This window comes from Thamnophis sirtalis, unplaced genomic scaffold, assembly GCF_051295495.1.
Source record: "Thamnophis sirtalis isolate CommonGarterSnake01/CBP01778 unplaced genomic scaffold, rThaSir2_p1.2 scaffold_9, whole genome shotgun sequence".
Classification (NCBI taxonomy): domain Eukaryota; kingdom Metazoa; phylum Chordata; class Lepidosauria; order Squamata; family Natricidae; genus Thamnophis; species Thamnophis sirtalis.
Genome location: NW_028261389.1, coordinates 10,531,260 through 10,557,741, shown reverse-complemented (window position 1 = coordinate 10,557,741; position 26,482 = coordinate 10,531,260). Strand labels below are relative to the sequence as shown.

The window sequence follows — 26,482 nt, the reverse complement described above, 5'->3', positions numbered from 1 at the left end:
GTTCCCTGACCTTCAGTTGAGGCTCCTGGTTCTTGTCTTCTCAAGCAGCAGTAGAGATAATTTGGCATGTTAAGATATCAGGAAGGAGAGAGAGAGAGAGAGAGAACGGGGCATGACGGTTATTTTTAGTGACCACTTAATTTTGTTCTTTGATTGTCCTGAATTGTCCAACTGTTTGTTTATCCTTTTCATCACACTCATTCGCCTAAAGCACAGTTGCAAACCCTTGGACTCTTCATCCTGATTGCATCTTTCAGCATCTCGCTTTCTGGACAGACAGTCTTTCTCCTTTACGAGTCTTTCCTTGGCATGTGGAGTCTTGAAAGATCCAGGGAATTCTTTTCAATTAGTTCATTTTGACTGCACACCAAGTTTATTTCCCCGCAGATAAGAGTTTTTGAAGGAAAGCATAGCACAACATCCTCAAAAAGATGAATATCAACTGCAACATTCAGTCAGGTCCAACTGGATATCCAGGAAAGTGGACTTTCCACTTCAGTTAATGGTGGGAGTCTCCCAAAGGTTCAGCTTGATTTCTGGTGACAAGGAGACATCCATGTTATTTTCTTGGCAGCCATTTGAGAAGGAAAACACCATTGTGTCTGTTGTGGCCCGCCAGTGGAGCTGGCAGCAGATTCGGGCAGTGAGGAGATTGGGGGTAAGATGGGCCAGTCCTGGAGTCTGGGGATGAGGGAACTGTGTCGGAGGCAGAGAGGGGGCCAGAGCCATAGGCCAGTTATCAGCTGCCTTGTCGGACATCAGTGAGGCAGACGAACAGCTGGAGCCTGTTCCCAGTGTGCGCATGAGCAGAGTGGCCACATGAAGGGAACAGCTAAAGAACAGGGTCAACTTGGGAATAAGGCCACAGGTGGATGATGAATGAGGAAATAAAAGAGGAGTGAAAGGGGAATGGAGTTTGCAGGAGACAATTAGTTTGCTTAATTGGTTCATGATTTTCCGAGACTCCTTACCAAGTTTTGCAGATATCGGCCTGGCAGCTCTCCAAGCCAGATAAGGTCTGTGACCGTAAATCCTCCCTCGAAAGATTTTGCTGGATGTGAATGAGCAGAATTCACAGTAACTGAATAAAAAGGGTTTTTTGTCAGGACAAGGAGTTGCTTCGTGGTTTAGGGTAGCCGAGATCAGAAGAGTTTCTTCCACTAATCCCATAACATTATTCCACTCTATTTGTTTATCTGAGGGAAATGTCTTTCTTAGCTAAGAGATTCACTTATCCAAAATAAAACTTCCCATCCGGTCAGCTCATGGAAGGAGATTTCGGTTTAGGAGTGTATCCCTGTGTGAAGTGAGGAAGGTGCAGGCTGGATGTTGGACATCTTCAGTTATAGCTTTACACTTATTCTTCGCGATCCGTTTGGATCTTTTCCTGCTAGCTCTCGGGAAGATTTTCAAAAACAATTTAGTTCTGACTAGTGGCATGGATTTTCACAATGAATGACGTATATTTTAAATTGCTCTTTTGGAATTTTTGCAAACGACCCTGGCAGGGGTGAAATCCAGCAGGTTCTGACAGGTTCTGGAGGACCGGTACTGGAAAATTTTGAGTAGTTCAGAGCCCTTCATGGTATTGGACCTGGGTACTTGAGAGACCGCCTGCTGCCAATTACCTCCACTAGACCGATTAGATCCCACAGATTAGGCCTCCTCCGAATTCCATCCGCCGGCCAGTGTCGACTGGCGACTACCCGGAGGAGAGCCTTCTCTGTGGCTGCTCCGACCCTCTGGAACGAACTCCCCGTGGAGATTCGAACCCTCACCACCCTCCAGGCCTTCCGCAAAGCCCTTAAAACCTGGCTGTTCTGACAGGCCTGGGGCTAAAGAGCTGTTGCCCCTGTCTCGAATGGTATGACTGTTGTGTGCTTTAAATTATGCATTGTTATGTGTCGTTTTTTAATTTTTTGTCTGTATCCCCCTTCCCTGGTTTGAGTTGTGAGCCGCCCTGAGTCCCCTTCGGGGGGAAAGGGCGGCATATAAATATAATAAACAAACAAACAAATAAAAAAACAAACAAACCGGCAAATGCCACCTCTGGCTGGTCCCAGACTGGGGTGGGAATGGAGATTTTGTAGAATCCTAACTCTGCCCCACCCACCAAGACACGCCCACAAAACTGGTAGTAAAAAAAAATGAATTTCACCCCTGTACCCAGAGTGTCAATTTTGGGCATTATAGAAATTCTATAGCAATTCAATAAATAAATAGAACGTAAGGTAGCTTAGGAAGAAATCACCCCGTAGTTTGTTAGCAGTAATGTTTTTATTCCATTTCTTGCACATTGCAGAGGTTAGACTGGATGATCCCTTGTGTCATTTCCAACTCTACGGTCCTTTGTTTAAAAAAAAACCCCAAACCCTGTCATACACTTATATACTAACCCGAGTATGAGGCGTATTCGAAAGATGACAGAGAATTTGGAGTGTGATATTTTTATTCTTCTGTGGTGAGGAAGGGCTGTGGAGAATATCCCTGAATTTCAGATATGTCATGGGAGCCTTTCCCCAAGGAATGGGACAACTCGCTGCAACCAACTCGCCACAGCTGATTCACCACAGGACGAGTCGCTGCAGGACAATTCAGTAACACAATTGAACTACTGTATTTTTCGGACTATAAGACGCAACTTTTTCCCTCAAAAAAGAGGCTGAAAATCTGGGAGTGTCTTATACAGCATTTTTGGCCTCACAAAACCCCGCCCCCTTCACCAAAATGGCTGTGCATGACCTCTAGGAAGCTTTCAAAGTGCTTCTGGGGGCTGGGGAGGGCAGAAATGAGCAAAAAACGGGCCCCTCAGCCCCCAGGAGCACTCTACAAGCCTCCTAAAGGCTATTCATGTCATTTTTTTGAAAAAGAAAACAAAACATGGTCCCGTTTTCACGAAAAACAGTCCGTTTTTGGGAGGTCTGCAGAGTGCAAAAACTTTTTTAAAATTTGCCTCTTCAAAATCCTTGGTGTGTCTTATACTCCGGTGCGTCTTATACTCCGAAAAATACGGGTATTTAAAATTTTAAAAAAATATTTTAATTTTTGTCCCCTACATGTCGCTTAGTTCCTCCTTTGGCGTCGTTCCTTGAATGATTCTGTTCCACTATTTCTTCAATATTGGTTTAACTCTTGTCCGTGGCGAGTTGTCCTGCAGCAAGTTGCCCGCAACCAGTTAGTCTCGGCGAGTTGTCAAGACACATTTCCCCAGCCCAACAATGCATATGCGCAACACAATCAGATCTCCCATTTAGTACATCTCTAGTTTAAGCCCTGGCAATAGACGCTGTTGGGAAATACAGTTTTGCTGCAGAAGAAGGTAGTGTACTGAGATATGCCCATCAGAGGTAAACAGAGGTAATCAATTTTATTAATTCACATTCTGAGAAAATAGTTGTGTTCTGGTCAAGGTGAGAAGTATATTGGTGCTTTATTTGTACTTTCCTTCTTGTTCCCAGGCGAAAAGCAATATAATGCAATGTGCTAATTAATTTGGCCAATTGATTGAGATTGAGCTGTGGGGAGGCCAGGCTGTGGCTTGCTGAGTGGTATCCTATGGTTGGTTGAATGTGAACAGGATGGACCAAAATAGAAAGTACTTACCAGTAAATACTTCAGGGGTGCAGATATAAATAGATTCGATATATAGATGTAGTGTTATGGCAAAAGTGTGAGTTGGTGACAGGCCAAAGGAGATTGTGAAGAACGTTGAAGGAGTGTGAAGACCACACTTTTCTGAACGGCCATTGGATAGAGTCATCGAAGCAGTCGGTGTGAGCTTAAATGGACTCCAGAGGATGATGGAGGACAGGAAGGCCTGGAGGAACATTGTCCATGGGGTCGCGATGGGTCAGACACGACTTCGCAATTAACAGCAACAACAACAACATGATGCATACATTCAGCAAACTTGGGCTTGAAGGCTCCATGGTCTACAAGAAAACCACCAAGCTCAGAGAGCACCAAGGGCCTCTCATTTCGACCCTGAGCTACAAATATTCTCCTTTCTCCGCAAGTTACCTCAGCCCTTTTCTAACCGTGTTAGGAAGTGTATTAGGGCCACGGCTCTTCAAACGGCCCACGAGGATAGCGACAGCTGGAATGGCGCCAGGTTTTGCGTAGGCCTTGATGTCCTCGAGTGCTTCTGTAGCGCTCATCCTTCGTCAGCCAATTTCTTCAGAGGCCGGGAGAGCAGCAAAGTGCCACCGAACGCTTTTTCTACGGTCAGATGTCCCCAATTATTGTCCCTAATTGATGCTAAAGGCTTCATCACTTAGCTGCCTTTGCACTTCGGGAAGAAAAATAGGGTGGAGAAAGGAGGCCTTGTGGGTGATTGTTCTGCTGCTCAGTGGAAGGGCACCGAATAAACCTTTTTCATGCCTTTTTGTCAATGAATTTAGTTCACACCTGGAAACATCTTTTTTTTAGCCGTTGTGATTTATTTGTCTTTCCATACATTTCAGGTTTATCGTTCTTTTTTATTCTTTCTCTCTCCCCCCCTCCCTCCTTCCTCTTTCCTCCCACCTTCCTCCTTTCTCCCTCTCTCCCTCCCCTCTCCCTCCCTCCCCTCTCCCTCCTTCCCCTCTCCTCTCATCCTCCCACTCTCCATCCCTCTCCATCCCTCCCTCCCCTCTCCCTTCTTCTCCCTCCCTTCCCTTTCTCCCACCCTCTCTCCCTCCCTCCCGCTTTCTCCCCCTCCTCCCTCCTCCCCTCTCCCTTCCTCTCCCTCCCTTCCCTTCCTCTCCCTCCCTTCCCTTTCTCCCCCTCTCCTCTCCCCTCTTCCTCTCTCCCTCCCCTCTCCCTTCCTCTTCCCATTTCTCCCCCTCCCTCTCTTCTCCCTCCTTCTTCCTCTCTCCCTCCCTCTCTTTCTCCCTCCCACTCGTATCCCTCCCCTCCCCACTCTCTCTCCCCCACCCACCGCTTCTCTTTCTTCTCTCTATCTTTGATCCGTTGCTTTGCTTTAAAAACACCCAGCGTTTGTGAGTGGGCTGGTCTAAGAGTTAGCAGAATTGAAATCCGGTTAATTTGGTCTTCAGTTAGCAGACCTGTATGAACTTCTGAAATATATTTTTTTAAAAATTAGATTGGGCTCCTGGAGTTGTATCGGATACAATGTGTTGAAGGAAGTCATTCATTCTTCCAAATCTATTATTATCCCTTTCTTAACCAAGCTAAAGTCTTAATCTTTGTATCGCTCTGACAAAATGTCCTTTTTTTAAAAAAATTCAACATCCCACCTTTTTTCAAAACCTTGAATGGTTTTTTCCCCCCTTTCCATTTAAGCACTTGCAACAACTGTGTGATTTGAGCTCTCTCTTTATGATCCTGTAGTAATCCCCTAATTTGAGGTAGAGTTCGGGCGAAAAATGTGTGACAGGCCAAGAAAACTTTGTTGACTGTTGTGGCTGATTTATGGTCTCAAACGAGGCTGGCAGATCTGCTAATCAGGATATTTTCAACCCTGGTCATTATTGAAAAAGAACTTGAGCATTGTCAAGACACTGTGCAATACATGTATTTATAGAGCAGTAACTGATAACCCAGTTATTGCCCGGTTATTTATTTAAAGGGGGGGAAATGTCTGGACTAAATTTAATTTCTAATATTGGATTCCCCCCCCCCTTTCTTAGAGGGAGCCTCCTTGTGGAGTATTGTGAAGCCGTTACCATGGCAACTCTACTGTACAATAGACACCATTTTATGGCAGTACAGTAGAAGCCATTCGAAGGCACAACAGGCTGAATCTTAACAGAACACACACCCCGGGGGGGGGGGGTGTTAGGGGTGTCTTACCCCCACAGTATTTTTCTCCAGAGAGTACGTCATCTGTGTACCAGGTTTGGTTGAAATTGCTCGAGGCGTTCCAGAGTTATGCTGGAACACACACACACACATTACCAAATAAAATAAGATCAATACAGAAGCAGAAATTAAAGGATAAGTCTTAACATTCAGCAGAAAAGATAAAGCAAGCTTTATAAGTTTGAAATGCTTGGGTAAAATTTAAAAAATAGCTTTATCTTGGCACTGAAATCCTAAGTCAGTCTCTTCAGTCATAGTAATAATAATGTTGCTTAGAACATAGAATGTAAAATAATGGGGTTGAAAGAGACTTTGGAGGTCTTCTAGTCCAACCCCCTATTCACGCAGGAGGCCTTGTGTCATTCCAGACAAATGGTTGTCTGGTCTTTTTTTGAAAAGCTACATTACAACTCCAGGAGGCAAGCTGATCCACTGATTAATTATTCTCAAATTCAGGAAATTTCTAGGTTGGATCGCTCTTTGATAAGCTTCCACCCATTACTTGAATCATCTTTGAATCTTCAATAATCTAATAGCGAGCTAATCAGACCATTAAGTTGGCATGGCCTTTTGAGGCCCCCTAGAGAATAATATTTGAGGCACCACCCACATCATGCTATGGCAGCTTATTCTGAGGCTAGTATATTCCAGATTGATGTGACTTTAATTCCCAAAATGTATTCAACTGCTCTGAAACCTAAAGGACACATTGATCTAAGATGGATCATATTGTTTACTTTTTTCTCCCTCTAATTCCTTTTAAAGAGAGGAGGGAAATGGGAGATTTACAAGCGGGAATGCATGGAGATCAGGCAGGAGGGAGAACCAGAGAAAGACGGGGAAAGGTTGAGGAGGACTTACAGATTAACAGAGTTGGAAGGGACTCTGTAGGTCATCTAATCCAACCCCCTGCCCAAGCAGGAGAACCTACACCATTTCTGACCAATGGCAGTTGAACCTCTTCTTGAAAGCCTCCAGTGATGAAGCTCCCACAACTTCCGAAGGCAACTTCCGTCCCATTGGTTGATTGTTCTCATTGTTAGAAAACGTCTCCTTGTTTTCAGGTTGAATCTCTCTTTGAACAGCTTCCATCCATTATTCCTTGTCTGGCCTTTGGGTGCCTTGGGCAATAGGTTGACCCGAGAAGAAGAAAGCAATGCGAAAAGAAACAAAAATGACCCCTGAATAGCTGGTTGGAATCAAAGTTAGGACAAATTGATGACGACAGAAGTCTTCCTTGTTGGCTTGGGTAAATCAATCAATCAGACTGTTAGAAATTTATCCTGTGCATGTATTTGCAAAATATTGGTTGAGCAGTCAGTGTAGGACCTCCCCTTCATAGTTTACTGCCAAAAAAAAAATCATCTCTTCCTCCAAATGTTTCTTGGTTTCTCTCCTCACCCCTGCAGGGACTCTTGATTTCGACTAAAGTCAAACACAGTTTACATCTTGGAAATAGGCTAAAAAGGTCATAAACTGCCATGAGAAAAGTCCTAAAATATGCAGTCGTCTTCTCCTCCTCCTCCCCCCCCACCTTCCGTCCCTTTCTCCCTGCTATCTTCCAGCACCAAACATGACCTCATCTTGTGGCTTTATTTGGAATGGAGATCACTGTCAGAAGTCTGGAAAGAAAACAAATCTTCACCATGAAACACACAAAAGGTTGCGTCTCTGATTTGCGCTGTTTCCCATGAGCTGCTGTGCCAGGACATGATTTATTTTCTTAACAAAATAAGAGAGTTGGAAGGGACCTTGGAGGTCTTCTACTCTAACCCCCTTGCTCCAGCTGGAGACCCTATAGCAGTGATGGTGAACCTTTTCAGCACTGTGTGCTCAAACCGGAATGTCTGCGCATGCAACCGGAAACCCGAAGACCACATGCCTGTTTTTGGGCTGTTTATGGCTGGTTTTGGGCCATTTTTATGTTTTTTTGCCAGAGCACCAAAAAATGGCGTAAAATGGCCTGGAAAATGGCCCCAAACACTTTGGAAATGCCCCCAAAACAGCTTGTTTTGGTGGTGTTTTTGGCTGTTTTCAGTCTGTTTTCCATTGCTCCGGCGGCCGGTACACCTATGCACGCCGGAAACCAGAAGAGCAACTGCCGACGTCACGCTTGCCCACCGAGAGGGCTCTGTGTGCTTCATCTGGCACCCGTGCCATAGATTCACCATCACGGCCCTATACCGTTTCAGTCCAATCTCTTCTTTAAAACTTTCAGTGAAGGAACATCCACATCTTTGGAGGCAGTGGTGGGATTCAGCCAGTTCGCACCTATTCCGGAGAACCGGTTGGTAACTTTCAAAGCAGTTCGGAGAACCGGTTGTTGGAAGAAATCTTTTGTTTTTTCCCACTTTACAGGGCTAATCCTGTAAGGAAGGCAGGAAGGAAACATTCTGGTGTTGTTCCTAGCCTAATCTTTATTGCCCTGCTTACAGAAACGGCTTCTCCGGTTAACCTTTATTACCTTATAGCAGCTAAGGCAAAGCGCCCATCGACCTGAGTGACATTGACTTGGCCATGCCCAGATGATCACATGACAACCGAGCCCCGCCTACCCAGCTGGACATTAAGGCAGAGAACTGGTTGGTAAATTATTTGAATCCCACCACTGTTTGGAGGCCTGGCAGATAACTTATAGAGGACATAAGGAACGGCCTTGAAGTACAGAAGGAAGAGCTGTTCTCAAACAAGCAAAATTTGAGTCTATTCCAAGAAACTGGTTTGAGTAATCGTCTCAGAAAGACCCCCTCCCTAATTCATACGAAGATAACATGACAGAGGAGGGCAGCCTGTTCCGACTTGCAAGATTTGATCACTGTAGCTGTTCTAATCAAAATAGTTTTAGACCTATATGGCACTGGTTTCTTAGTCTGGTCTACCCTACAAGGCCGACCACAAATACATTTTTCACCCTCTGAATTCAGCTGTGTGAAATCATTGCTCTTCCTCCCTCCTTCTCATATTTACCGAGTTATTCTTTTATCGCATTTTGCTGCCAATAAGCCTCGGTATGTTCACTTACCATAAATATGAATGGACTTGGTCAAATATTTTATGAATGGCTTTTATTAAAATGAGGTTTCAGTATAGTTTACAAACACACCATGTTCAGTTCCAGCTAGGATTCCTTGCCTTCGGAAAGCTGTCTGGAAATTCGCATTGGTTTCCTTTGACCTTCCAGAACTTCGGCTCTAGCCCAAGCCTTGACTATACATCACAGCGTTAATTCAGTAGATACTGGTAATGAACTACATTGTAGTTCAGGGTGCGGCCAGAATTCAGCATTTTGCAAAAAAAAAAAATTGACAAAAGGCAAAAATGTCTGCCAGATTTTGTAAAAGCATATGCTCGTCGAGGGGAAAACTCGGTACAATTCAGCGCGATGCAATGAAATGCAAGACATATGGAGGCTAAAGTTATTAAAGTCGTTTCAAGCAAAAGCAACTTTGGCAGAACTTTTGCTTATCATCAGCAGCAGTGATACTCTCTGTGGGCTTTAAATCTTCTTCTTCATCTTCTTCTTGGTTGGAGAAAGGTTTCCAAAGTGGAACAACTTTTTAAGAGCAACTCTTGCAAGACCAGGCGATCACATAAAGAGTTTTCTGGTTTCGTTTCAACAATTAGCACAGTCTGCATCATTTGTTACAGATTGGCAAAAGCTCATTTAAAGAGATGGCTGTCCGGGCTGTTAGCAAATGTTTATTATGTTAGTGTAAGCAGGAGTTACAGACTATTCTACTGGATTATTTGCTTTTTGGTTTGCTAAGAAATCTAAGACGCGACTTGGTAACTGCCTCACAAACAGATGATAGGGCGACGGAGCCTTATAAAATGTCCACATTCCAATACAACCACATAGTTTTAGATTTTTAAGGACCCTGTTTTTAATAGCTAATGCTCTGCCCAAATCTGTGAGGCAATTTTTTATACAGCACTTCTCCTGAAGAAATATTTCAACTCTTCTATTTTGTTCTGAGGGGAAAGCTTGAGGTTTTCTTTTAAACTTCTCTTTGTATTTGTATTGGTGCATGTATTTTAGATGTGGAAAAGAAGCAGGTGGTATTATTGTTGTTGTTGCTGCTGCTGCTGCTTGTTGCTTGCTAATTGTTAATTGGCTAATTGGCTAATTGTTGCTTGTACAATTAGCCAGATGTTTAAACTGGATTTGGCATTTTCATCCACCCATTCTACCAAAGGACCTGGTTTAGGCAGATATTGATGTTTTATGGTGTTAAAAGATATCTTTGCAGGATGTAAGTGTTCTGATCTAGGCTTCCCAAGAGCATGAAGCCAACTTCTTGTCCCGACAAAAAATCCTTGTATTAATTGACTGTGAATTCTGCTCATTCATATCCAGTAAAGTCTTCCAAGGGAGGATTTACAGTCACAGACCTTATCTGGCTTGGGGAGCTGCCAGGCCGATATCTGCAAAACTTGGCAAGGAGCCTCGGAGAGTCACGAACCAATTAAGCAAACTAATTGTCGCCTGCAAACTCCACTCCCCCTTCGCTCCTCTTTTATTTCCTCTGGGAGGGGCCATTCATCGTCCACCTGTGGCCTTACTCCCAAATTGACCCCTGCTCTTTAGCTGTTCCCTTCGTCTGGCCACTCTACGCATGCTCACACTGGGAACAGGCTCCAGCTGTTTGTCTGCCTCACTGATGTCTGACTCTGAAGGCAGCTGATAACTGGCATACAGCTCTGGCCCCATCTCTGCCTCTGACACATATCCCACATCAAAGCCTTCCCCAGACTCCAGGACTGGCCCATGTTCCTCCCCAACCTCCGCACTGTCTGAATCTGCTGTCAGTTCTGCTGGCTGCTTGTGGGCTGCCTTTTGCAATTGACTTATGGTGATTTTGTAGCTATTACGTTTCTATTGGTAAATGCCATTCCATAACTTGGAAATTCCCTTAAATACTACCCAATCTGTAAGAGGGAAAATCCAAGGTGAAATTCCTCTTTGGGGGGGGGGGGGTGTCTAATATTATAGAGAAGAGAGCCAAGGAGGCAGCAGATTTATCAGGAGCATACAATGATATTCCTAAGATTTGCCCCAACGCTGGAAGTCTTTAAGAAGATGTCGCATAGCCATTTGTCTGAAACGGTATAGAGTTTCCTACCTAGGCTGGGGGTTGGACTAGAAGACCTCCAATGCCCCTTCCAACTCTGCTATTGTATTGTGTTGTATATTTACACATACTCCTTGTTGGTTAGGCTTCACATCAACAGTGGCAATAAATCTCAGCTTTCCAGAAATTCGGCCTTGCATTCAGCTAGAAGCCTCATAGTCTTGATTCAGCTAGTTAAATTGCTTTACTGCAAACGAGAAAGTCATATTAACAGAAGAACAGCGGGATCTTGGAGGTCATCTAGTCCAACCCCCTGCTCAAGCAGGAGACTCTATATCAAGTAGTTGTCCAGTCTCTTCTTAAAAGCTTCTAGTGATGGAACACCCACAATTTCTGAAGGCAAGCCCTTCTTCCACTGGTTGATTGTTCTCACTGTCAGGAAATTTCTCCTTAGTTCTAGGTTGCTTCTCTCCTTGTTTAGTTTCCATCCATTGTTTCTTGTCTTCTGGGGCTTTGGAGAATAGCTTGACCACACACACACACACCCCGTCTTCTTTTGGCAGCCTCTCAAATATTGAAACAGTGCTATCATGTCATCCCAATCCTTCTTTTCACTAGACTACGTATGCAGAAAATCTGCCTTCTGTAAAACATCACATCAAGCCTTATGTGTGTGTCAGAGGTGGTATTCAGCAGGTTCTGACCAGTTCTGGAGAACCGGTAGCAGAAAGTTTGAATAGTTTGGAGAACAGATAAATGTCACCTCTGGCTGCCCCGCCCCCATCTGTTCTCTGCCTCCCGAGTCCCAGCTGATCGGGAGGAAATGTGGATTTGCAGTAATCTTCCCCTGAAGTGGGGAGGGAATGGAGATTTTATAGTATCCTGCCTTGCCCACCAAGTCACACCAGGCCCACCAAGCCAGGCCCCCAGAACCGATAATAAATGTTTTTGAATCCCACCACTGGTGTGCACACAATGCACGTATATGTTTCCCAGCTCCAAGGTGTAAATCCTGGACGTTTTTTCCTTCCTGTTCTTTGGAGTTAATGGACATAGGACTGTTTGTTTTTTTTCTTCACCTTTGAGAGTTGGGCAAATGATTTCCATATTGCCACGATGGTGCAATCCAACCTGAAAAGCATTGGTTCCCTCTGATCAAACCTCCATATTCCACTTTTTAACAAACAAACAAGTAAATAAATCAAGGACATCATGCTTCATTCATGAGCATTTCGCCAACAGTATTTTGTCCTTTAGAAGCAATTTTGAAAGCAACTTGACTTCCACCCAAACTGAATGTGCAGAGAAAAAAAATAGAGGCGGCCTTGGACTTACAAGTTTTATTGCTGGAAACCAGAAATAAATGCAGGAAAATTGGCAAAAATAAAAAATAAAAACACCCAGCCCAATGCATTATTCTTATATTCCCTTTTCATTGTTTCTTTTATTGCTCCATTATTTTGCTTCTGTTTATACTCTTTTTTTTCCTTTTTATTATTGTAAGCTGCCTAGAGAAGCCCCATAGCAAGATAGGCGGCAAATAAATTAAATAAATATAAAAATTGCGATCATGCCACCATGGGACCACCGCAAATGGCCATAAAGGTGATTTTGTTACAGTAGTGGCATTCTTTCCATAGCTGCAGACACATCCCTTTGTTGATAGATAAACCTAGTTTTGCATTCATGCACATATAGTGCAAATTGATAGTAGTAGCAGTAGTAATGCTGCTACAGCAATTACTCCTATTGTCTTGTCTTTCTGTAGATCATGGGATATTCTGAATGGGATCACAAACGAGGATCAAGAGGATCTCAGGTTAGACTTTTGGAAAGATTTTTTCTGTGCCTGGCTAATTAAAGATTAAAGAGTGCTACGTATTTGGGGGGCAACCTTGCACACAGCTATCCAGTGCCTCTGAATTATGGACAAGCCACCTCCGTTTGTCTTTTAATAGCTTCTCATGGTCATTAACGTTCTGGTATTTATCATTTTTATCCCTCTGCTGCTATTTTCCTTCAGACTATTTATAGGGTCGGTGTGCACCAGTGTTTTTCAAACTTGGCAACTTTAAAAATATGTGGACTTTGACTCCAAGAATTCCCCAGTCACTAGGAATCTCAGCTTTTTCATCTGTTGGATTGGCAGAATTCAACCCATTGGCTAAGTTACTCATCCTCATTTTCTTGCGAAGAATATTTGTGAATTGCAATAACCACAAATACATCTTAGTGCAGAGGGGGGTTCCTACCAGTTCGCACCTATTCAGTAGAACCGGTTCGTCAAATCTACCGAACCGGTTAGAAGACGTTCCACTAGTGGACCCGGAAAGCAGGCCACACCTACAGAAGAGGTTCCAAAATTTTTTGAAACACACCACTGATACACACACACAGAGAGAGAGACAGACAGACAGACAGACTCACAGAGAGAGAGAGAGAGAAAGAGAAAAAGGAAGAAAGAAATAAAGAAAAAAAGAAAAAAAGAAAAAAAGAAAGAAAAAGTGAGATAGATAAAAGAAAAAAAGGAAAAAGGGACAGAGAGACAAAAGGAAGGAGAGAGAGAGAGAGAGACAGACAGACAGACAGACAGACTCACAGAGAGAGAGAGAGAGAGAGAGAGAGAAAGGAAGAAAGAAATAAAGAAAAAAAGAAAGAAAAAGTGAGATAGATAAAAGAAAAAAGGAAAAAGGGACAGAGAGACAAAAGGAAGGAGAGAGAGAGAGAGAGAGACAGACAGACAGACAGACTCACAGAGAGAGAGAGAGAGAGAAAGAGAAAAAGGAAGAAAGAAATAAAGAAAAAAAGAAAAAAAGAAAGAAAAAGTGAGATAGATAAAAGAAAAAAGGAAAAAGGGACAGAGAGACAAAAGGAAGGAGAGAGAGAGAGACAGACAGACAGACAGACTCACAGAGAGAGAGAGAGAGAAAGAGAAAAAGGAAGAAAGAAAAAAAGAGAAAAAGAAAGAAAAAGTGAGATAAAAGAAAAAAAGGAAAAAGGGACAGAGAGACAAAAGGAAGGAGAGAGAGAGAGAGAGAGAGAGAGAGAGAGAGAACACATGGCCGGCAAGCCATTCCCACCAAGTCACATGGCCAGCAAGCCACTCCCACAAAGGAGGCCACACCCACAGATTAGGTTCGAATTTTTTTTGAAACCCACCACTGTCTTAGTGAATATATTTGAACTTGGGGACAATTCACTGATGTCAAGGTTAGGATTCTTGCAATTTTACAATTATTTCAAGTAACCTCAACTTCCTTACTCCTCATTGTTTCTAAATAGAAACAATGCTTTAAAAAAATCTTACAATTTTAATAATATTCAGGCTATCATTGCAAACCACCCTAACTTTGGAACAACTCTGATTTGGCCACTTAGTCTCTGTGTTGGAGATGTTTGTCTTTATGGATATGGGCCATGAGTAATTATTGGATCTGCCAAGCTTCCAAGGCAAGATCCCATTTGAATTTCATTGTGGACCCCATTCTGGATTAGAAGCAATCAGGTGAAAACTGCCGGAAAGAATAATTGATCACCTTATTGGTATGATCCATCCTGCTGGCTGATGAGCAAAATGTTTTACGGAAGGCTGCAGCTACTATTGACTTTAGTAGGAACTCATGATTAAAATTCAGTTTTGATCTCACTTGATCAACATTTACATCTAAGCGTCTAAGACTCAAAACCTGACAGTGATAGAAACATGATCAAGGAATATCTGCCTCTTCCTAATAAGTTTAAATCTCCAAGCCAAATGAAATACATTTTAGGATACTCGGAAAACTAGCTAGTATTCCTATCCATGCTTAGGTATAATCATTTGAGAAGTTATGGAAAACTGATAATATCCCAGAGACCTAGAGAAGAATCTATTGTACCTACCTAATTTTTTTTTAAAAAAATGATGGATCTATTTACCAGTTAGTATGAGGTCAGAACCTTGAAAGTTTCCAGAACAAATTAAAATAAGATTGTATTGATGTATAAGCACCTTGTTAATTATTTAAAAAGCAGCATGGATTTTTTTTAATTGTATCATTTTTTTCAAATCATAAGAAACAATTGTTCTATTTTATTATATATGGAGAGGTCTTCTCCTTAGTATTATGACATGATACAGCATCATGGATCATTATAGGTAATTCTGAAGTTTGAACTTCATCCATTCAAGAAGCTTCTTCGGAACTGAAGAAGCTTCTTGGATGAGCAGCAAAACGTCTTCAAGAAAAACAAAGGAAGACCAGTTGCTGCTTGAAAAAGCACCTTTGAGACAACCACGACTTCGATAACTGAGAATGTTACTCTATGTAAGTGTAGGGTGAATTTACGTACAAAGTAACATGTGGCCATTTTGGCATTAAGTGTAGATGTCCAGCTGCAGCATGAGTGAATCTAAAGTGGAAAAATACCAATACATGAGCTTCCCTTCCCCTGTGCAATTGACTTTCTTAGAGACGTTCCATATTCAGACAGAAGATCTCAAAAGTTGGGCTATTAGTCTGAGTTCCGAACTTGGCAATTTGATTGCGAACGTTTCATCACCATTCGAGGAGACATCGTCCGTGTGCTTTGAATTGTGCTTGTCTGTCCAAGCACTGGCCTTTAGATACTTTTTTTTATGCGATGCAAATTAGCGTGGATGTTGTTTGTTCGGCTACTTCTGAGTCATGGTCTGGTTTCGGACTGTTTGATTGGCTGGCTGTGGTCCATTTTTTTTGTGAGCTGATGGGTTGTGATTTTTGTTGTTGCGTAGTGGGGTGCCTGTTTGTTCCTTTTAAACTCTTATCTTCGGGATCGCGGTTGATGCGATTGAGTTCTTTCGTTCTCAGGGATTGGTAGACTGGATCGGTCAACTTGTCTGTTTATTGACTCATTGGTGGAAAACTGAAAAGTGGTTATAAGGCAGTTTAAACTCCTTTGCAAAACTCCCTGCATTTTGAGAAGCTATTGGTTCTCGCATATCAAAGATTCCTGACATTTCAGACTTATGAAGCAAATATGTGAAAATATACTGTATATGTGAAAATATCTACAGACTCTTCGCATCCTGGACATAAATTGTTTCAACTTCTACCCTCAAAACGACGCTACAGGGCACTACACACCAGAACAACTAGACACAAGGACAGTTTTTCCCCGAATGCCATCACTCTGCTTAACAACTAATCCCCACAACACTGTCAAATTGTCTTCTAAGACTGTATTACTATTATTCTTCTCTTCCTTCCTGGTACCTATCTCTTCCCACTTATGACTGTAACCATGTTGCTTGTATCTTTAAATTTTATATTGTTTTATTTTATTTGTTTCCTAGTGTAATTTGATTGCTTATTAGTAACCTATGACTGTCACTGTTGTATCTTATGATTCTTGATGAATGTATTCTACTTGAGAGACCGCCTGCTGCCAATTACCTCCCACAGACCCATTAGATCTCACAGGGTTGGCCTCCTCCGGGTGCCATCTACCAGCCAATGCCACCTGGCTATTACCTGGGGGAGGGCCTTCTCTGTGGCAGCTCCGGCCCTCTGAAACGAACTCCCCGCAGGGATTCGGACCCTCACCTCTCTCCAGGCCTTCCGAAAAGCCGTCAAAACCTGGCTTTGCCGGCAGGCCTGGGGGTGATGAGTTCCCTCCCCTCTCGACGTGTATGGTTGTGTGACTGTTGTTTACTTTTATTATTTGTATTTTGTTTTTTATGTTCCCCTTTTTTCCCCTTGAATTGTTCACCGCCCTGAGTCCTCCCGGAGAAGGGCGGCATACAAATAATAAAATTCTAATTCTAATTCTATTTTATTTTTATTATGTACACTATGTACCAAAGACAAATTCCTTGTGTGTCCAATCACACTTGGCCAATAAAGAATTCTATTCTATTCTATTCTATTCTATTCTATTCTATTCTATTCTATTCTATTCTACTCTACTCTACTCTACTCTACTCTACTCTACTCTACTCTACTCTACTCTACTCTATGGAAAGGGACATTGGGGCAAAGTTGTTATGCATGCCTATGCTTTGCTTTGCTTTATTCATTCTTTTATAGTAGTAATTTGTTCACCACCTACTCATCGAATTCCAGGCAACATTTATTCTATGGATGCATTTGTTTATAAGTGTAGTGACTGCTTTAATAAAGCCATTTTAACTGGTGACAGGAAGAAAAGCGGGAACCAATGCTGTGTAAATCAAAATACAACATTTTCTTTCTTTATTTTATTTTTTTAATGAATTGCTACTCCCAGATTAAAACTCATTCTAAAAGCTTGACAGGAACAGATTATATTCACCAATTCCCTTAAAGCCCTAGTTTTTTTTTTTTTTTAACCACCTTGGACTACTATTTAACATATACATGAAACCGCTGGGCGAGATCATTCGAAGGCACGGGATAAAATACCACCAATATGCGGACGATACACAGTTGTATCTGTCCGCCCCGTGCCAACTCAATGAAGCGGTGGAAGTGATGAACCGGGGCCTTGAGGCTGTTAAAGACTGGATGAGAGCTAACAAACTGGTACTCAACCCGGAAAAGACCGAGTGGCTGTTGTGTTTTCCTCCCAAAAATTTGGCTAATGTTCCATCAATCAGGCTGGGGGGACAAAATTTACACCCCTCAGACAGGGTCCGCAACTTGGGAGTCCTCCTGGACCCACAGCTGAGTTTCGACCATCATTTGTCAGCTGTGACCAGGGGGGCATTTGCTCAGGTTCGCCTGATGCGCCAGTTGCGGCCCTACCTGAACCGGGAGGCCCTCACAACAGTCACTCGAGCCCTTGTGATCTCTAGGCTGGAATACTGCAACGTGCTCTACATGGGGCTGCCCTTGAAGAGCATCCGGCGACTTCAGCTAGTCCAGAATGCGGCCGCGCGAGTGATCGTGGGCGCACCACGGTTCGCCCACATAACACCGATCCTCCGCGAGCTGCGCTGGCTACCTGTTGGTCTCCGGGTGCACTTCAAGGTGCTACTTACCACTTACAAAGCGCTCCATGGTAGTGGATCTGGCTATTTGAGAGACCGCCTTCTGCCAATTACCTCCCTGCGTCCCATCAGATCGCACAGGGTAGGCCTCCTCCGAATTCCATCCGCCAGTCAGTGCCGACTGGCGACTACGCAGAGGAGAGCCTTCTCAGTTGCAGCTCCGACGCTATGGAACAATCTCCCCGTGGAGATTCGCACCCTCACCACAGCCCAGGCCTTCCGCACGGCCCTCAAGATCTGGCTATCCCGTCAGGCCTGGGGATAAAAAATCTAGTTTGTCCCCTCCCGAATGATGAATGAATGTTGTGCTCCATTTTTAAAATTATGTATTGTCTTATGTTTTTTGTCTTGTACCCCCTTTCCCGCGTTTTGTAAGCCGCCCTGAGTCCCCTCAGGGAAAAGGGCGGCCTATAAATTATAATAAATACGAAATACGAAATACGAAATACTTCAACTTCCAGAATTCCTGAGCTGGCGTGACATTGAAGTAGAGCCGAGGTGACGCAGTGGTTAGAGTGCAGTACTGCAGGCTACTTTAGCTGACTGCTAGTTCGGCAGTTCGGCGGTTCAAATCTCACCGGCTCAGGGTTGACTCAGCCTTCCATCCTTCCGAGGTGGGTAAAATGAGGACCCGGATTGTTGTTGGGGGCGATATGCTGACTCTGTAAACTGCTTAGAGAGGGCTGAAAGCCCTATGAAGCGGTATATAAGTCTAACTGCTATTGCTATTGCTAACTCATGTTAAAGTTGCCAAGCTTGAGAAAGACTGGCTTGAAGGGTGAAAGGATGAAGCTAGCTCAAGGGGGATATTCTACTGAGAAAGTCATACAGGTTGTCCTCAATTTACAACCGTTCGTTCAGTGACAGTTTGAAGTGACAAGGCTGAAAAAAAGTGACTTGCGATTGTTTTTCATGAAACCGTGGTACCATCCCCATGGTCACGTGATCCAAATTTGAATGCTTGACAACCGGTTCATATTTATTTATGATTGCAGTGCCGCTGTGGTCATGTGACCACCTTTTGCAACCTTCTGACAAGCAAAGTCAATGGGGAAGCCAGATTCACTTAACAATTGTGGCAAGAAAAGTTGTAAAATGGGACAAAACTCACTTAACAACTGTCTTGCTTAGAAACAGAAATTTTCAACTCTGGTTGCAAAGTGAGGACTGCCTGTACTTTGCTTCCCACCTGCTGTGGATTACAAAGTCTTCTCTCTTCCAGTCCATCCATCCATCCTTCTTTCTCCTCCTCTCCTCCCCACCCATCCATCCTTCCTTCCTTCCATCCATCCATCTTTCTCTCCTCTCCTCCCATCCATTCATCCATGCACCCATACTTCTTTCTCCTCTTCCCTCCTCCCCACCCACCCGCCCATCCTTCCTTCCATCCATCCATCTTTCTCCTCTCCTCAACTCTCCTCCTGTCCATCCATCCATCCATCCACCCACCCACCCACCAACACATCCATCCCTTTTTCTCCTCTCCTCTTCCCCATCCATCCATCCACCCATCTTTCTCCTCTCCTCCCATCCATTCACCTATCCTTCTTTCTCCTCTCCTCTCCTCCCCATGCATCCATTCACCCATCTTTCTCCTCCCCTCCCTCCCATCCATCTTTCCTTTCTCCCCTTCCCTCCCCTCCAATTAAGGAACAGCTCAGCATCATTTGGAAGGACACTTCTGCACTTTTTCTCCGTGACCCGACAAAAGCGCGAACGTCATAAGCGCGCCAACAAAACCGCGTCGCTAAAACCGCGATGTCAAAAGCACGCCGACAAGAGCGCGCCGACAAGAGCGCGCCGACAGAAGCGCGATTTAAGTTAAGGTAAGGTTTAGGGTTAGGGTTAGGGTTAGGGTTAGGGTTAGGGTTAGGGTTAGGGTTAGGGTTAGGGTTAGGGTTAGGTTTAGGGTTAGGTTTAGGATTGCTTTACAGCACGCTTCTGTGGAGCGCTTTTGTCGGCGCGCTTTAGGGCTAATTCGTCGCTCATTCATCGCGCGGTTTTATCGGCGCGGTTTTGTCACCGCGCTTTAGTCAGGCGCGCTTTTGTTGTTCGCGCATTTGTGGTGGAACCCTTTTTCTCCAGGTTGTTCTGCAAGGGGATGAATTTTCTTTTGTTAAAAGGCTGGATATTGAGTGGTTTTACTGGTTTCCCCCCCCCCACACACACCTTGGAATGATCTAAAAAAAACCAACACCACCATCATCATCACGTCTGAACCAGTTTATTGAGTGTGCCATATCAATGGGGGTATAGTAGCTGCTGCAATTCTGGTGCAGAGGGTGGGTGGCAAGGTGTAACCCTGAATCCACAATGAACCAGAAGTTCCTTCTTTCTCCCTAACGGTCAGCTAAAACAGGAGCGAGCCCTATGGGTCCGTCCGATGCATTCTAATTCATTTTAAATGCAAAAGAGCTCTCCATTATATATAGCAGAGGTGTTGTAATTTACTTTCCCCGTTCCTAAGCAACAGCTATTTTCAGTTTGAGTGCGTCTGGATTTCTCTACCTACTTCATGCCTCTATGAGGTAATTCATTAGTGGATTTTTTCCCCCCCTCCATACCTCCACCCTTCACCCTTCCGCATGCACTTTCTCTCTGGTCCCTGCTTTCTGTTGAGAGATCAAGACTTCCCAATCGGTGAAGACCATGGAGAAAAAAACCCCATTGCTCTATTCTCTTCTTTGTGACACGTTTACAAAGACAAAACTTTGGGACTCAACTTGAGCCATGCCAACCTAAGGACTGAGAATAACTCCTTTCAGCCATTCGCCGGAAAATCTTCAGAGTAGAAGTTCTCCTAAGCCAAACAGGAACCATGAAACGTAGATCTTTGGTCTTGTTGAAACAGCGATGGGAGTCCGTTCCGAACACCGAACAGGTATGGTGGCTTCATGTTATAATTTCACCTCGGCCGTTGAGAGCTCCCACACAGCGGTGGGTTGCTTTTACTGTCGCTACCGGTACACTGATCGTGGTCTGCCCGTGCACGAGCCTGATGTGCGCTGCGCAGGTGCGTGCAGCGTGCTGTGCACGCTTGTGCAATTCATCACCCCTGCGACACCCAGCTGCTTGTTGCAGCACACGCAGGCACCGCACACTGTCCTCACGTGTGCAGTGTGCCTTTTGGCATAAAAACAGCCTATAGAGCGCAGGAAGGTGGGTGGGCCAAACGAGCCACCGTACCTGTATGCTCTCAGCTCAGTGGTGGGTTCCAAATTCACCCCGGCGTCACCCACATGCACGCGTGTGGGGCGTGGCGCGCGCACATGCATTGTAGCTGGAAAGGACGCTTTCGCAAGCCTCCGCAATGCTCCAGCTGCTCGATGGAGCGTTGTGCAGTGCTGTATGTGCCGTGCGCGGAAGCGCTGACAGCTTTAAAGAGCTTGGGCGGGCCCCTCCGGAGCACTGTACCGGAACAGTACCCAGTGCTCCGGGCAGGATCTGGTACGCCCGTACCGGGGTGTACTGTTTGCTACCCACCACTGTCTCAGCTGCTCCCGGCCACTACCGGTCTGGCCATACTGGGCCGTACCCGCAGCAACCCACCACTGGCTCCCGCAGGATCCGAGTTTGAAACAAGGATTGCCATAGATAGCTCGCTTGTGCTTACAGTTGAGCGTGCAAGATAATCACTTGCTTTTAAAGCCTGTCAATCTCAGTGGTGAGATTCAAAAAAATTTACTACCGGTTCTGTGAGCGTTGCTCGGTGGGGCGTGGTAGGGGAAGGATCCTGTAAAATCTCCATTCCCCTCTCCACTCCAGGGGAAGGTTACTGCAAATTCCCCATTCCCTCCCGATCAGCTGAGACTTGGAAGGCAGAGAATAGATGGGGAGGGGGGCATTCAGACCTGGCATTTACCATCTATTCAAAATTTCTGCTACCGGTTCTCCAGAACTGGTCAGAACTTGCTGAATACCACCTCTGGTCAATCTCCTTTGTTCAGGTTTGAGCTTTAACAATTTTTGAATTGTGCCGCAGAAGGAAGGAATTCATTTCCTACCTATGAAAAATCCAGCAAGAACACTCTTCCACAATGCCAGCAGTAATGTTCATTGCAAGGTTTTACAAGTGCAGGCGCCGATGAGAATTGCGGACAGCTGAAAAATAGTTACATGGTTTAGATTTTCTAAGTGGTCTTTGGCAAGAAACCCCGGATTGAATTTTGAGCTCGCATAAATTGTACATTCAATGTATAAATAATTGCAGGTTGATCTGAAATGAACGGACAGCTTAGGTTCTGTCTGAGCATCCAGAAGAGTTTGTTGAAAGGCAAAGACCCACTTGTTTCTTTAAAATATTATCATAATCCTCACCATCATAATCGAACCCTTGAACCGGGTTGCTGGTGGCAGTAGCAGAACAGACCTCATTACATACTGTAGTAGGTGTTACACCACAGCTGCAAATCCTAAATCTTTGGTTGCCCACTTCCTTCGACAATTGGTGTTAACAGCCATGAAGAATGCTGATATGTTTGCTTTCAGTTCTTGTACAGAAGAGGGTTTAAAATTGTGGCCACGGCTGCGGAAAGCTTTGATCTCTTGACTGAAATATTTTTATGTGTGCGCTAGAGACTCTGCCATTCTTGTTAAGGGTAGAGCGAAGTGAGAATGCAAATGTTAAAAGCGTGGAAATATTAAAGAGTGGAAAAAGTGTCACATATAAACAAAGAAGGCAGAAAATAATCTCTTGTTAGAAGAGACAAGAAGAAAAATATTTATTGGTGGTACTGGACACACAAGAAATTTGTCTTTGGTGCAGATGCTCTCAGTGTAAATAAGGAGAGAAAAATACATTCATCAAGAATCATAAGGTACAGCACTTAATGATCGTCATAGGGTACAAATAAGCAATCAGGAAACAATCAATATCAATATAAATCGTAAAGATACAAGCGACAAGTTACAGCCACGCAGTCATAGGTGGGAGGAGATGGGTGATAGGAAGTATGAGAAGGGTAATAATAATAGTAATGCAGCCTTAGTGAAAAGTTTGACTGTTGAGGGAATTATTTGTCTAACAGAGTGATGGCATTCAGGGAAAAACTGTTGGATGCATCCTTCCTTCCTTCCTTCCTTCCTTCCTTCCTTCCTTCCTTCCTTCCTTCCTTCCTTCCTTCCTTCTTTCCCCCTTATTTCAAACTCCACATCATTAAATTAATATTGAATTACAGCTTCCTAGTGTGGATGTAATAAGGACACTGGTTGGATTTTGGATTTTTATAACCAATGCATTATTCAATTGCCCAAATCAACCCAGTGTGAAACACGAATATAATAAGAATCAGCTTCTGTGCCACAACCCACTTCCATTAACAATCCTTTGGTAAAGTGCTTAATTCCATTGATGGGGGGGGGGGTTCCTTGTCAAGGTTTGTGGTGGGCTGGCAGCTAAAATAAGGACCAGTGTGAGAATGTATCGAGGGTGTCCAAGAGAGGTGTACAATTGTATGATGTGTGGGAATGGCCTTGGGAGATAGGAGCAAAAAGCTGTCAAGTAAAAGGTATCTCAGCCCACAGAAGGATGGAGGATGTGGAAAACGTTTTTCAGAAGGGGCCCTCCCTAGTTTTTGAGAGAGTAAAAGGAGAGGAGGGGAGACATAGTTCAAATCTTCTAGGATTCTGTTAATATAATCTTACAGTAAAATTGGAACTGGTATTCCAGGTGAGATTTCTTAACAGAATAACATAGTTGGATGGGAACTTGGAGATCTTCTAGTCCAACTCCCTGCTCAGGCAGAGAAACCTGATACCATTTCAGACAAAGCGTTGTCCAATCTCTTCTTAAAAACCTCCAGTGTTGGGGCATTCACAACTTCTGGAGGCACCCTTCTGTTGAGCAGAATCACCTTCCTCCTCCTCCTCCTCCTCCTCCTCCTCCTCCTCCTCCTCCTCCTCCTCCTCCTCCTCCTCCTCCTCCTCCTCCTCCTCCTTCTTCCTCTCCTCCTCCTCCTCCTCCTCCACCACCACCACCACCTTTTCTTCTTTTTCTTCTTCTTCATCATCATCAAAAAAGACCCCTGGTTTTTTTCATTAGCTTTAAAAAAAAATTCCTAAACCGAGCTAAATAGGGGACAGTATAAATCTGAGAAGTTGAAAAACTGAAAATGCAGGGTCTGAAAATAACAAACAAACACACCCGTCCTTATGACGTACAGCTGGTCTTCAGCTTACGATCATTTATCTAGCAACTGTTTGAAGTTACGGTGGTGCTGAAAAATGGGATTTATGGACAGTCCTCACACACAACAGTCCTCACGCACTCCCTCTGGACATGTAATTGTGATTCGGGCCCTTGGCAACCGGAATGTATTTACAACAGCTGCAGGATCCTGGGGTCACGTGATCTCCGTTTGTGACCTTCCCAGCTGGTTTGCAACCAGGAAAGCTATGGGGAAGCCAGATTTACTGAATGACCCCATGCTTCATGTATCAACAGTGGCAAAAAGGTTGTAGAATCAGAGGCAGTCATGTGATGATTCGCTCGGTGATTGCATCACTTAGCAATGGAGGCTCTAATCCCATTTGTGGTCGTACATCGAGGACTACTGGTTCCAAATTGCAGAGATTATACCAGTGTGGATGGATTTTGTTTCAGTTGAAAAAGGTAAAGGTTCTCCTGCACATATGTGCTAGTCATTCCTGACTCTAGGGGGCAGTGCTCATCTCTGTTTCAAAGCCGAAGAGCCAGCGCTCTCTGAAGATGTCTCCGTGGTCATGTGGCTGGCATGACTAAACGCCAAAGGCGCACGAAACGCTGTTACCTTCCCACCAAAGGTGGTCCCTATTCTTCTACTTGCCTTTTTTACGTGCTTTTGAACTGCTAGGTTTGCAGAAGCTGGGACAAGTAACGGGAGCTCACTCCGTTACGCAGCATTAGGGATTCGAACCGCTGAACTGCCGACCTTTCTGATCGACAAGCTCAGCGTCTTTGCTACTGAGCCACTTCACTCAGTTGAATAGAACTCCCCAAATTCCAGTGGGGGCTGTTGCTGAAAATTTCTGGGAACTGACATCTGGAGGGCATCTAAGTTGTGGGGAGATCCCACTGAGAGCCTGTTCATCAAATTAATTTTCCTGGATTAATTAATGTGGGTGCTGGAGAAGCTTCCTTTACAGAAAGGCCAAAGTGGTGTAAATCTTTCTCCTCCTTAGGAAGCAGCTCAAACTAAGGAGGGAAGATTTACAGCAATTGGGCTTTCCTGTATGGTATGGAAACTATGAATGAAGGCAGGTTTTTTTTTCCCACCCACACACAAAGCTAGAATGGAAGGTCATCCATTAAAAGCAAGCATGGGGCAATCTGGAGCCAATTCAAGGAAATATTTCTTTTCATGCAATCCTGCACTTGAACCGTAGAATTTATTGCCGTCAGATGTGAAGTTGGCCACTGATTTGGATGGTTTTTAAAAGGGGTTCAGAAAGATTCTTTAACTTTAACTTTTAATAAATTTATATGCCGCCCAATCCCGTAGGACTCCATTCCTACGGGATCACAGAGGAGACGAATCTGGGGACCGTACAGGTAGTCCTCAACTTACAACCACAGAGCAAAATTTCTGTTGCTAAGCAAGACAATTGTTAAGTGAGTTTTCGCCCTGTTTTTATGACTTTTCTCGCCACGGCTGTTAGGTGAATCATAGCAGTTCTCAAATTATTAACATGGTTGGTAAGTGAGCATGGCTTCACCTTGTCAGAAGGTCGCAAAAGGGGATCGCAGGACCTCCTGGACCCGGCAACCGTCATAAATACAAGCCAGTTGCCTAGCGTCTGAAGTTTGATCATGTGACCGCAGGAAAACTGCAATGGTTGTCAGTGTGAAAAATGGCCGTAAGTGTAAGGACCTACTTCAGCTATCTCCTCAAGAAAGCATGACTCTTGAAACAAGTTCGTAGTCCAAAAGAAAACTTTTACTGAGAGAAAGTGATTGCAGAGGAGTCAAGCAGAATCTGAAGTTCCCACTCAAAGCCTTAGGCCAGTGGTGAAATTCAATTTTTTTTACTACCATTTCTGTGGGCGTGGCTTGGTGGACGTGGCAGGGGAAGGTTTCTGCAAAATCTCCATTCTCACCCCACTCTAAGGCCAGCCAGAGATGGCATTTGCCAGTTCTCTGAACTACTCAAAATTTCCGCTACCGGTTCTCCCGAACCTGTCAGAACCTGCTGGATTTCACCACTGCATTAGGCTATCCTCCCCACCCCATAGAGAAGACTACTGCGAGTCCCTTGGACTGCAAGGTGATCAAACCAGTCAGTCCTAGAGGAGATCAACCCTGACTGCTCTTTAGAAGGCCAGATCCTGGAGATGAAACCCAAATACTTTGGCCACCTAATGAGAAGGAAGGACTCACTGGAGAAGAGCCTCCTACTGGGAACAACGGAGGGCAAAAGAAGAGGGGGAGGACAGAGAAGGAGGTGGCTGGATGGAGTCATCGAAGCAGTCGGCGTGAGCTTAAATGGACTCCGGAGGATGGTAGAGAACAGGAAGGCCTGGAGGAACGTTGTCCATGGGGTTGCGATGGATTAGACATGACTTTGCAACTAACAACAACAAATTTTCCCCCATTCAAACCCCACCTCGTTACCCAAGCCCACCAGTAGCCAATACAATGCTGCAA

At 44.3% G+C, this 26,482-nt stretch overlaps 1 protein-coding gene across 3 annotated transcripts in view; it reads left to right on the top strand.

Moving 5' to 3' along the window:
* Positions 1-26,482, top strand: part of PDE3A (phosphodiesterase 3A) — a 312,291-nt gene that overhangs the window by 193,834 nt on the left and 91,975 nt on the right. For 2 of the 3 annotated variants that reach the window (XM_087722796.1, XM_087722799.1), the window contains exon 2: positions 12,643-12,693. The exons of the other annotated variant lie outside the window; for it this stretch is intronic. In XM_087722796.1, the coding sequence (XP_087578922.1) occupies positions 12,643-12,693 (51 nt within the window). The remainder of the gene's footprint in view (positions 1-12,642; positions 12,694-26,482) is intronic. 3 annotated transcript variants of the gene reach the window in all.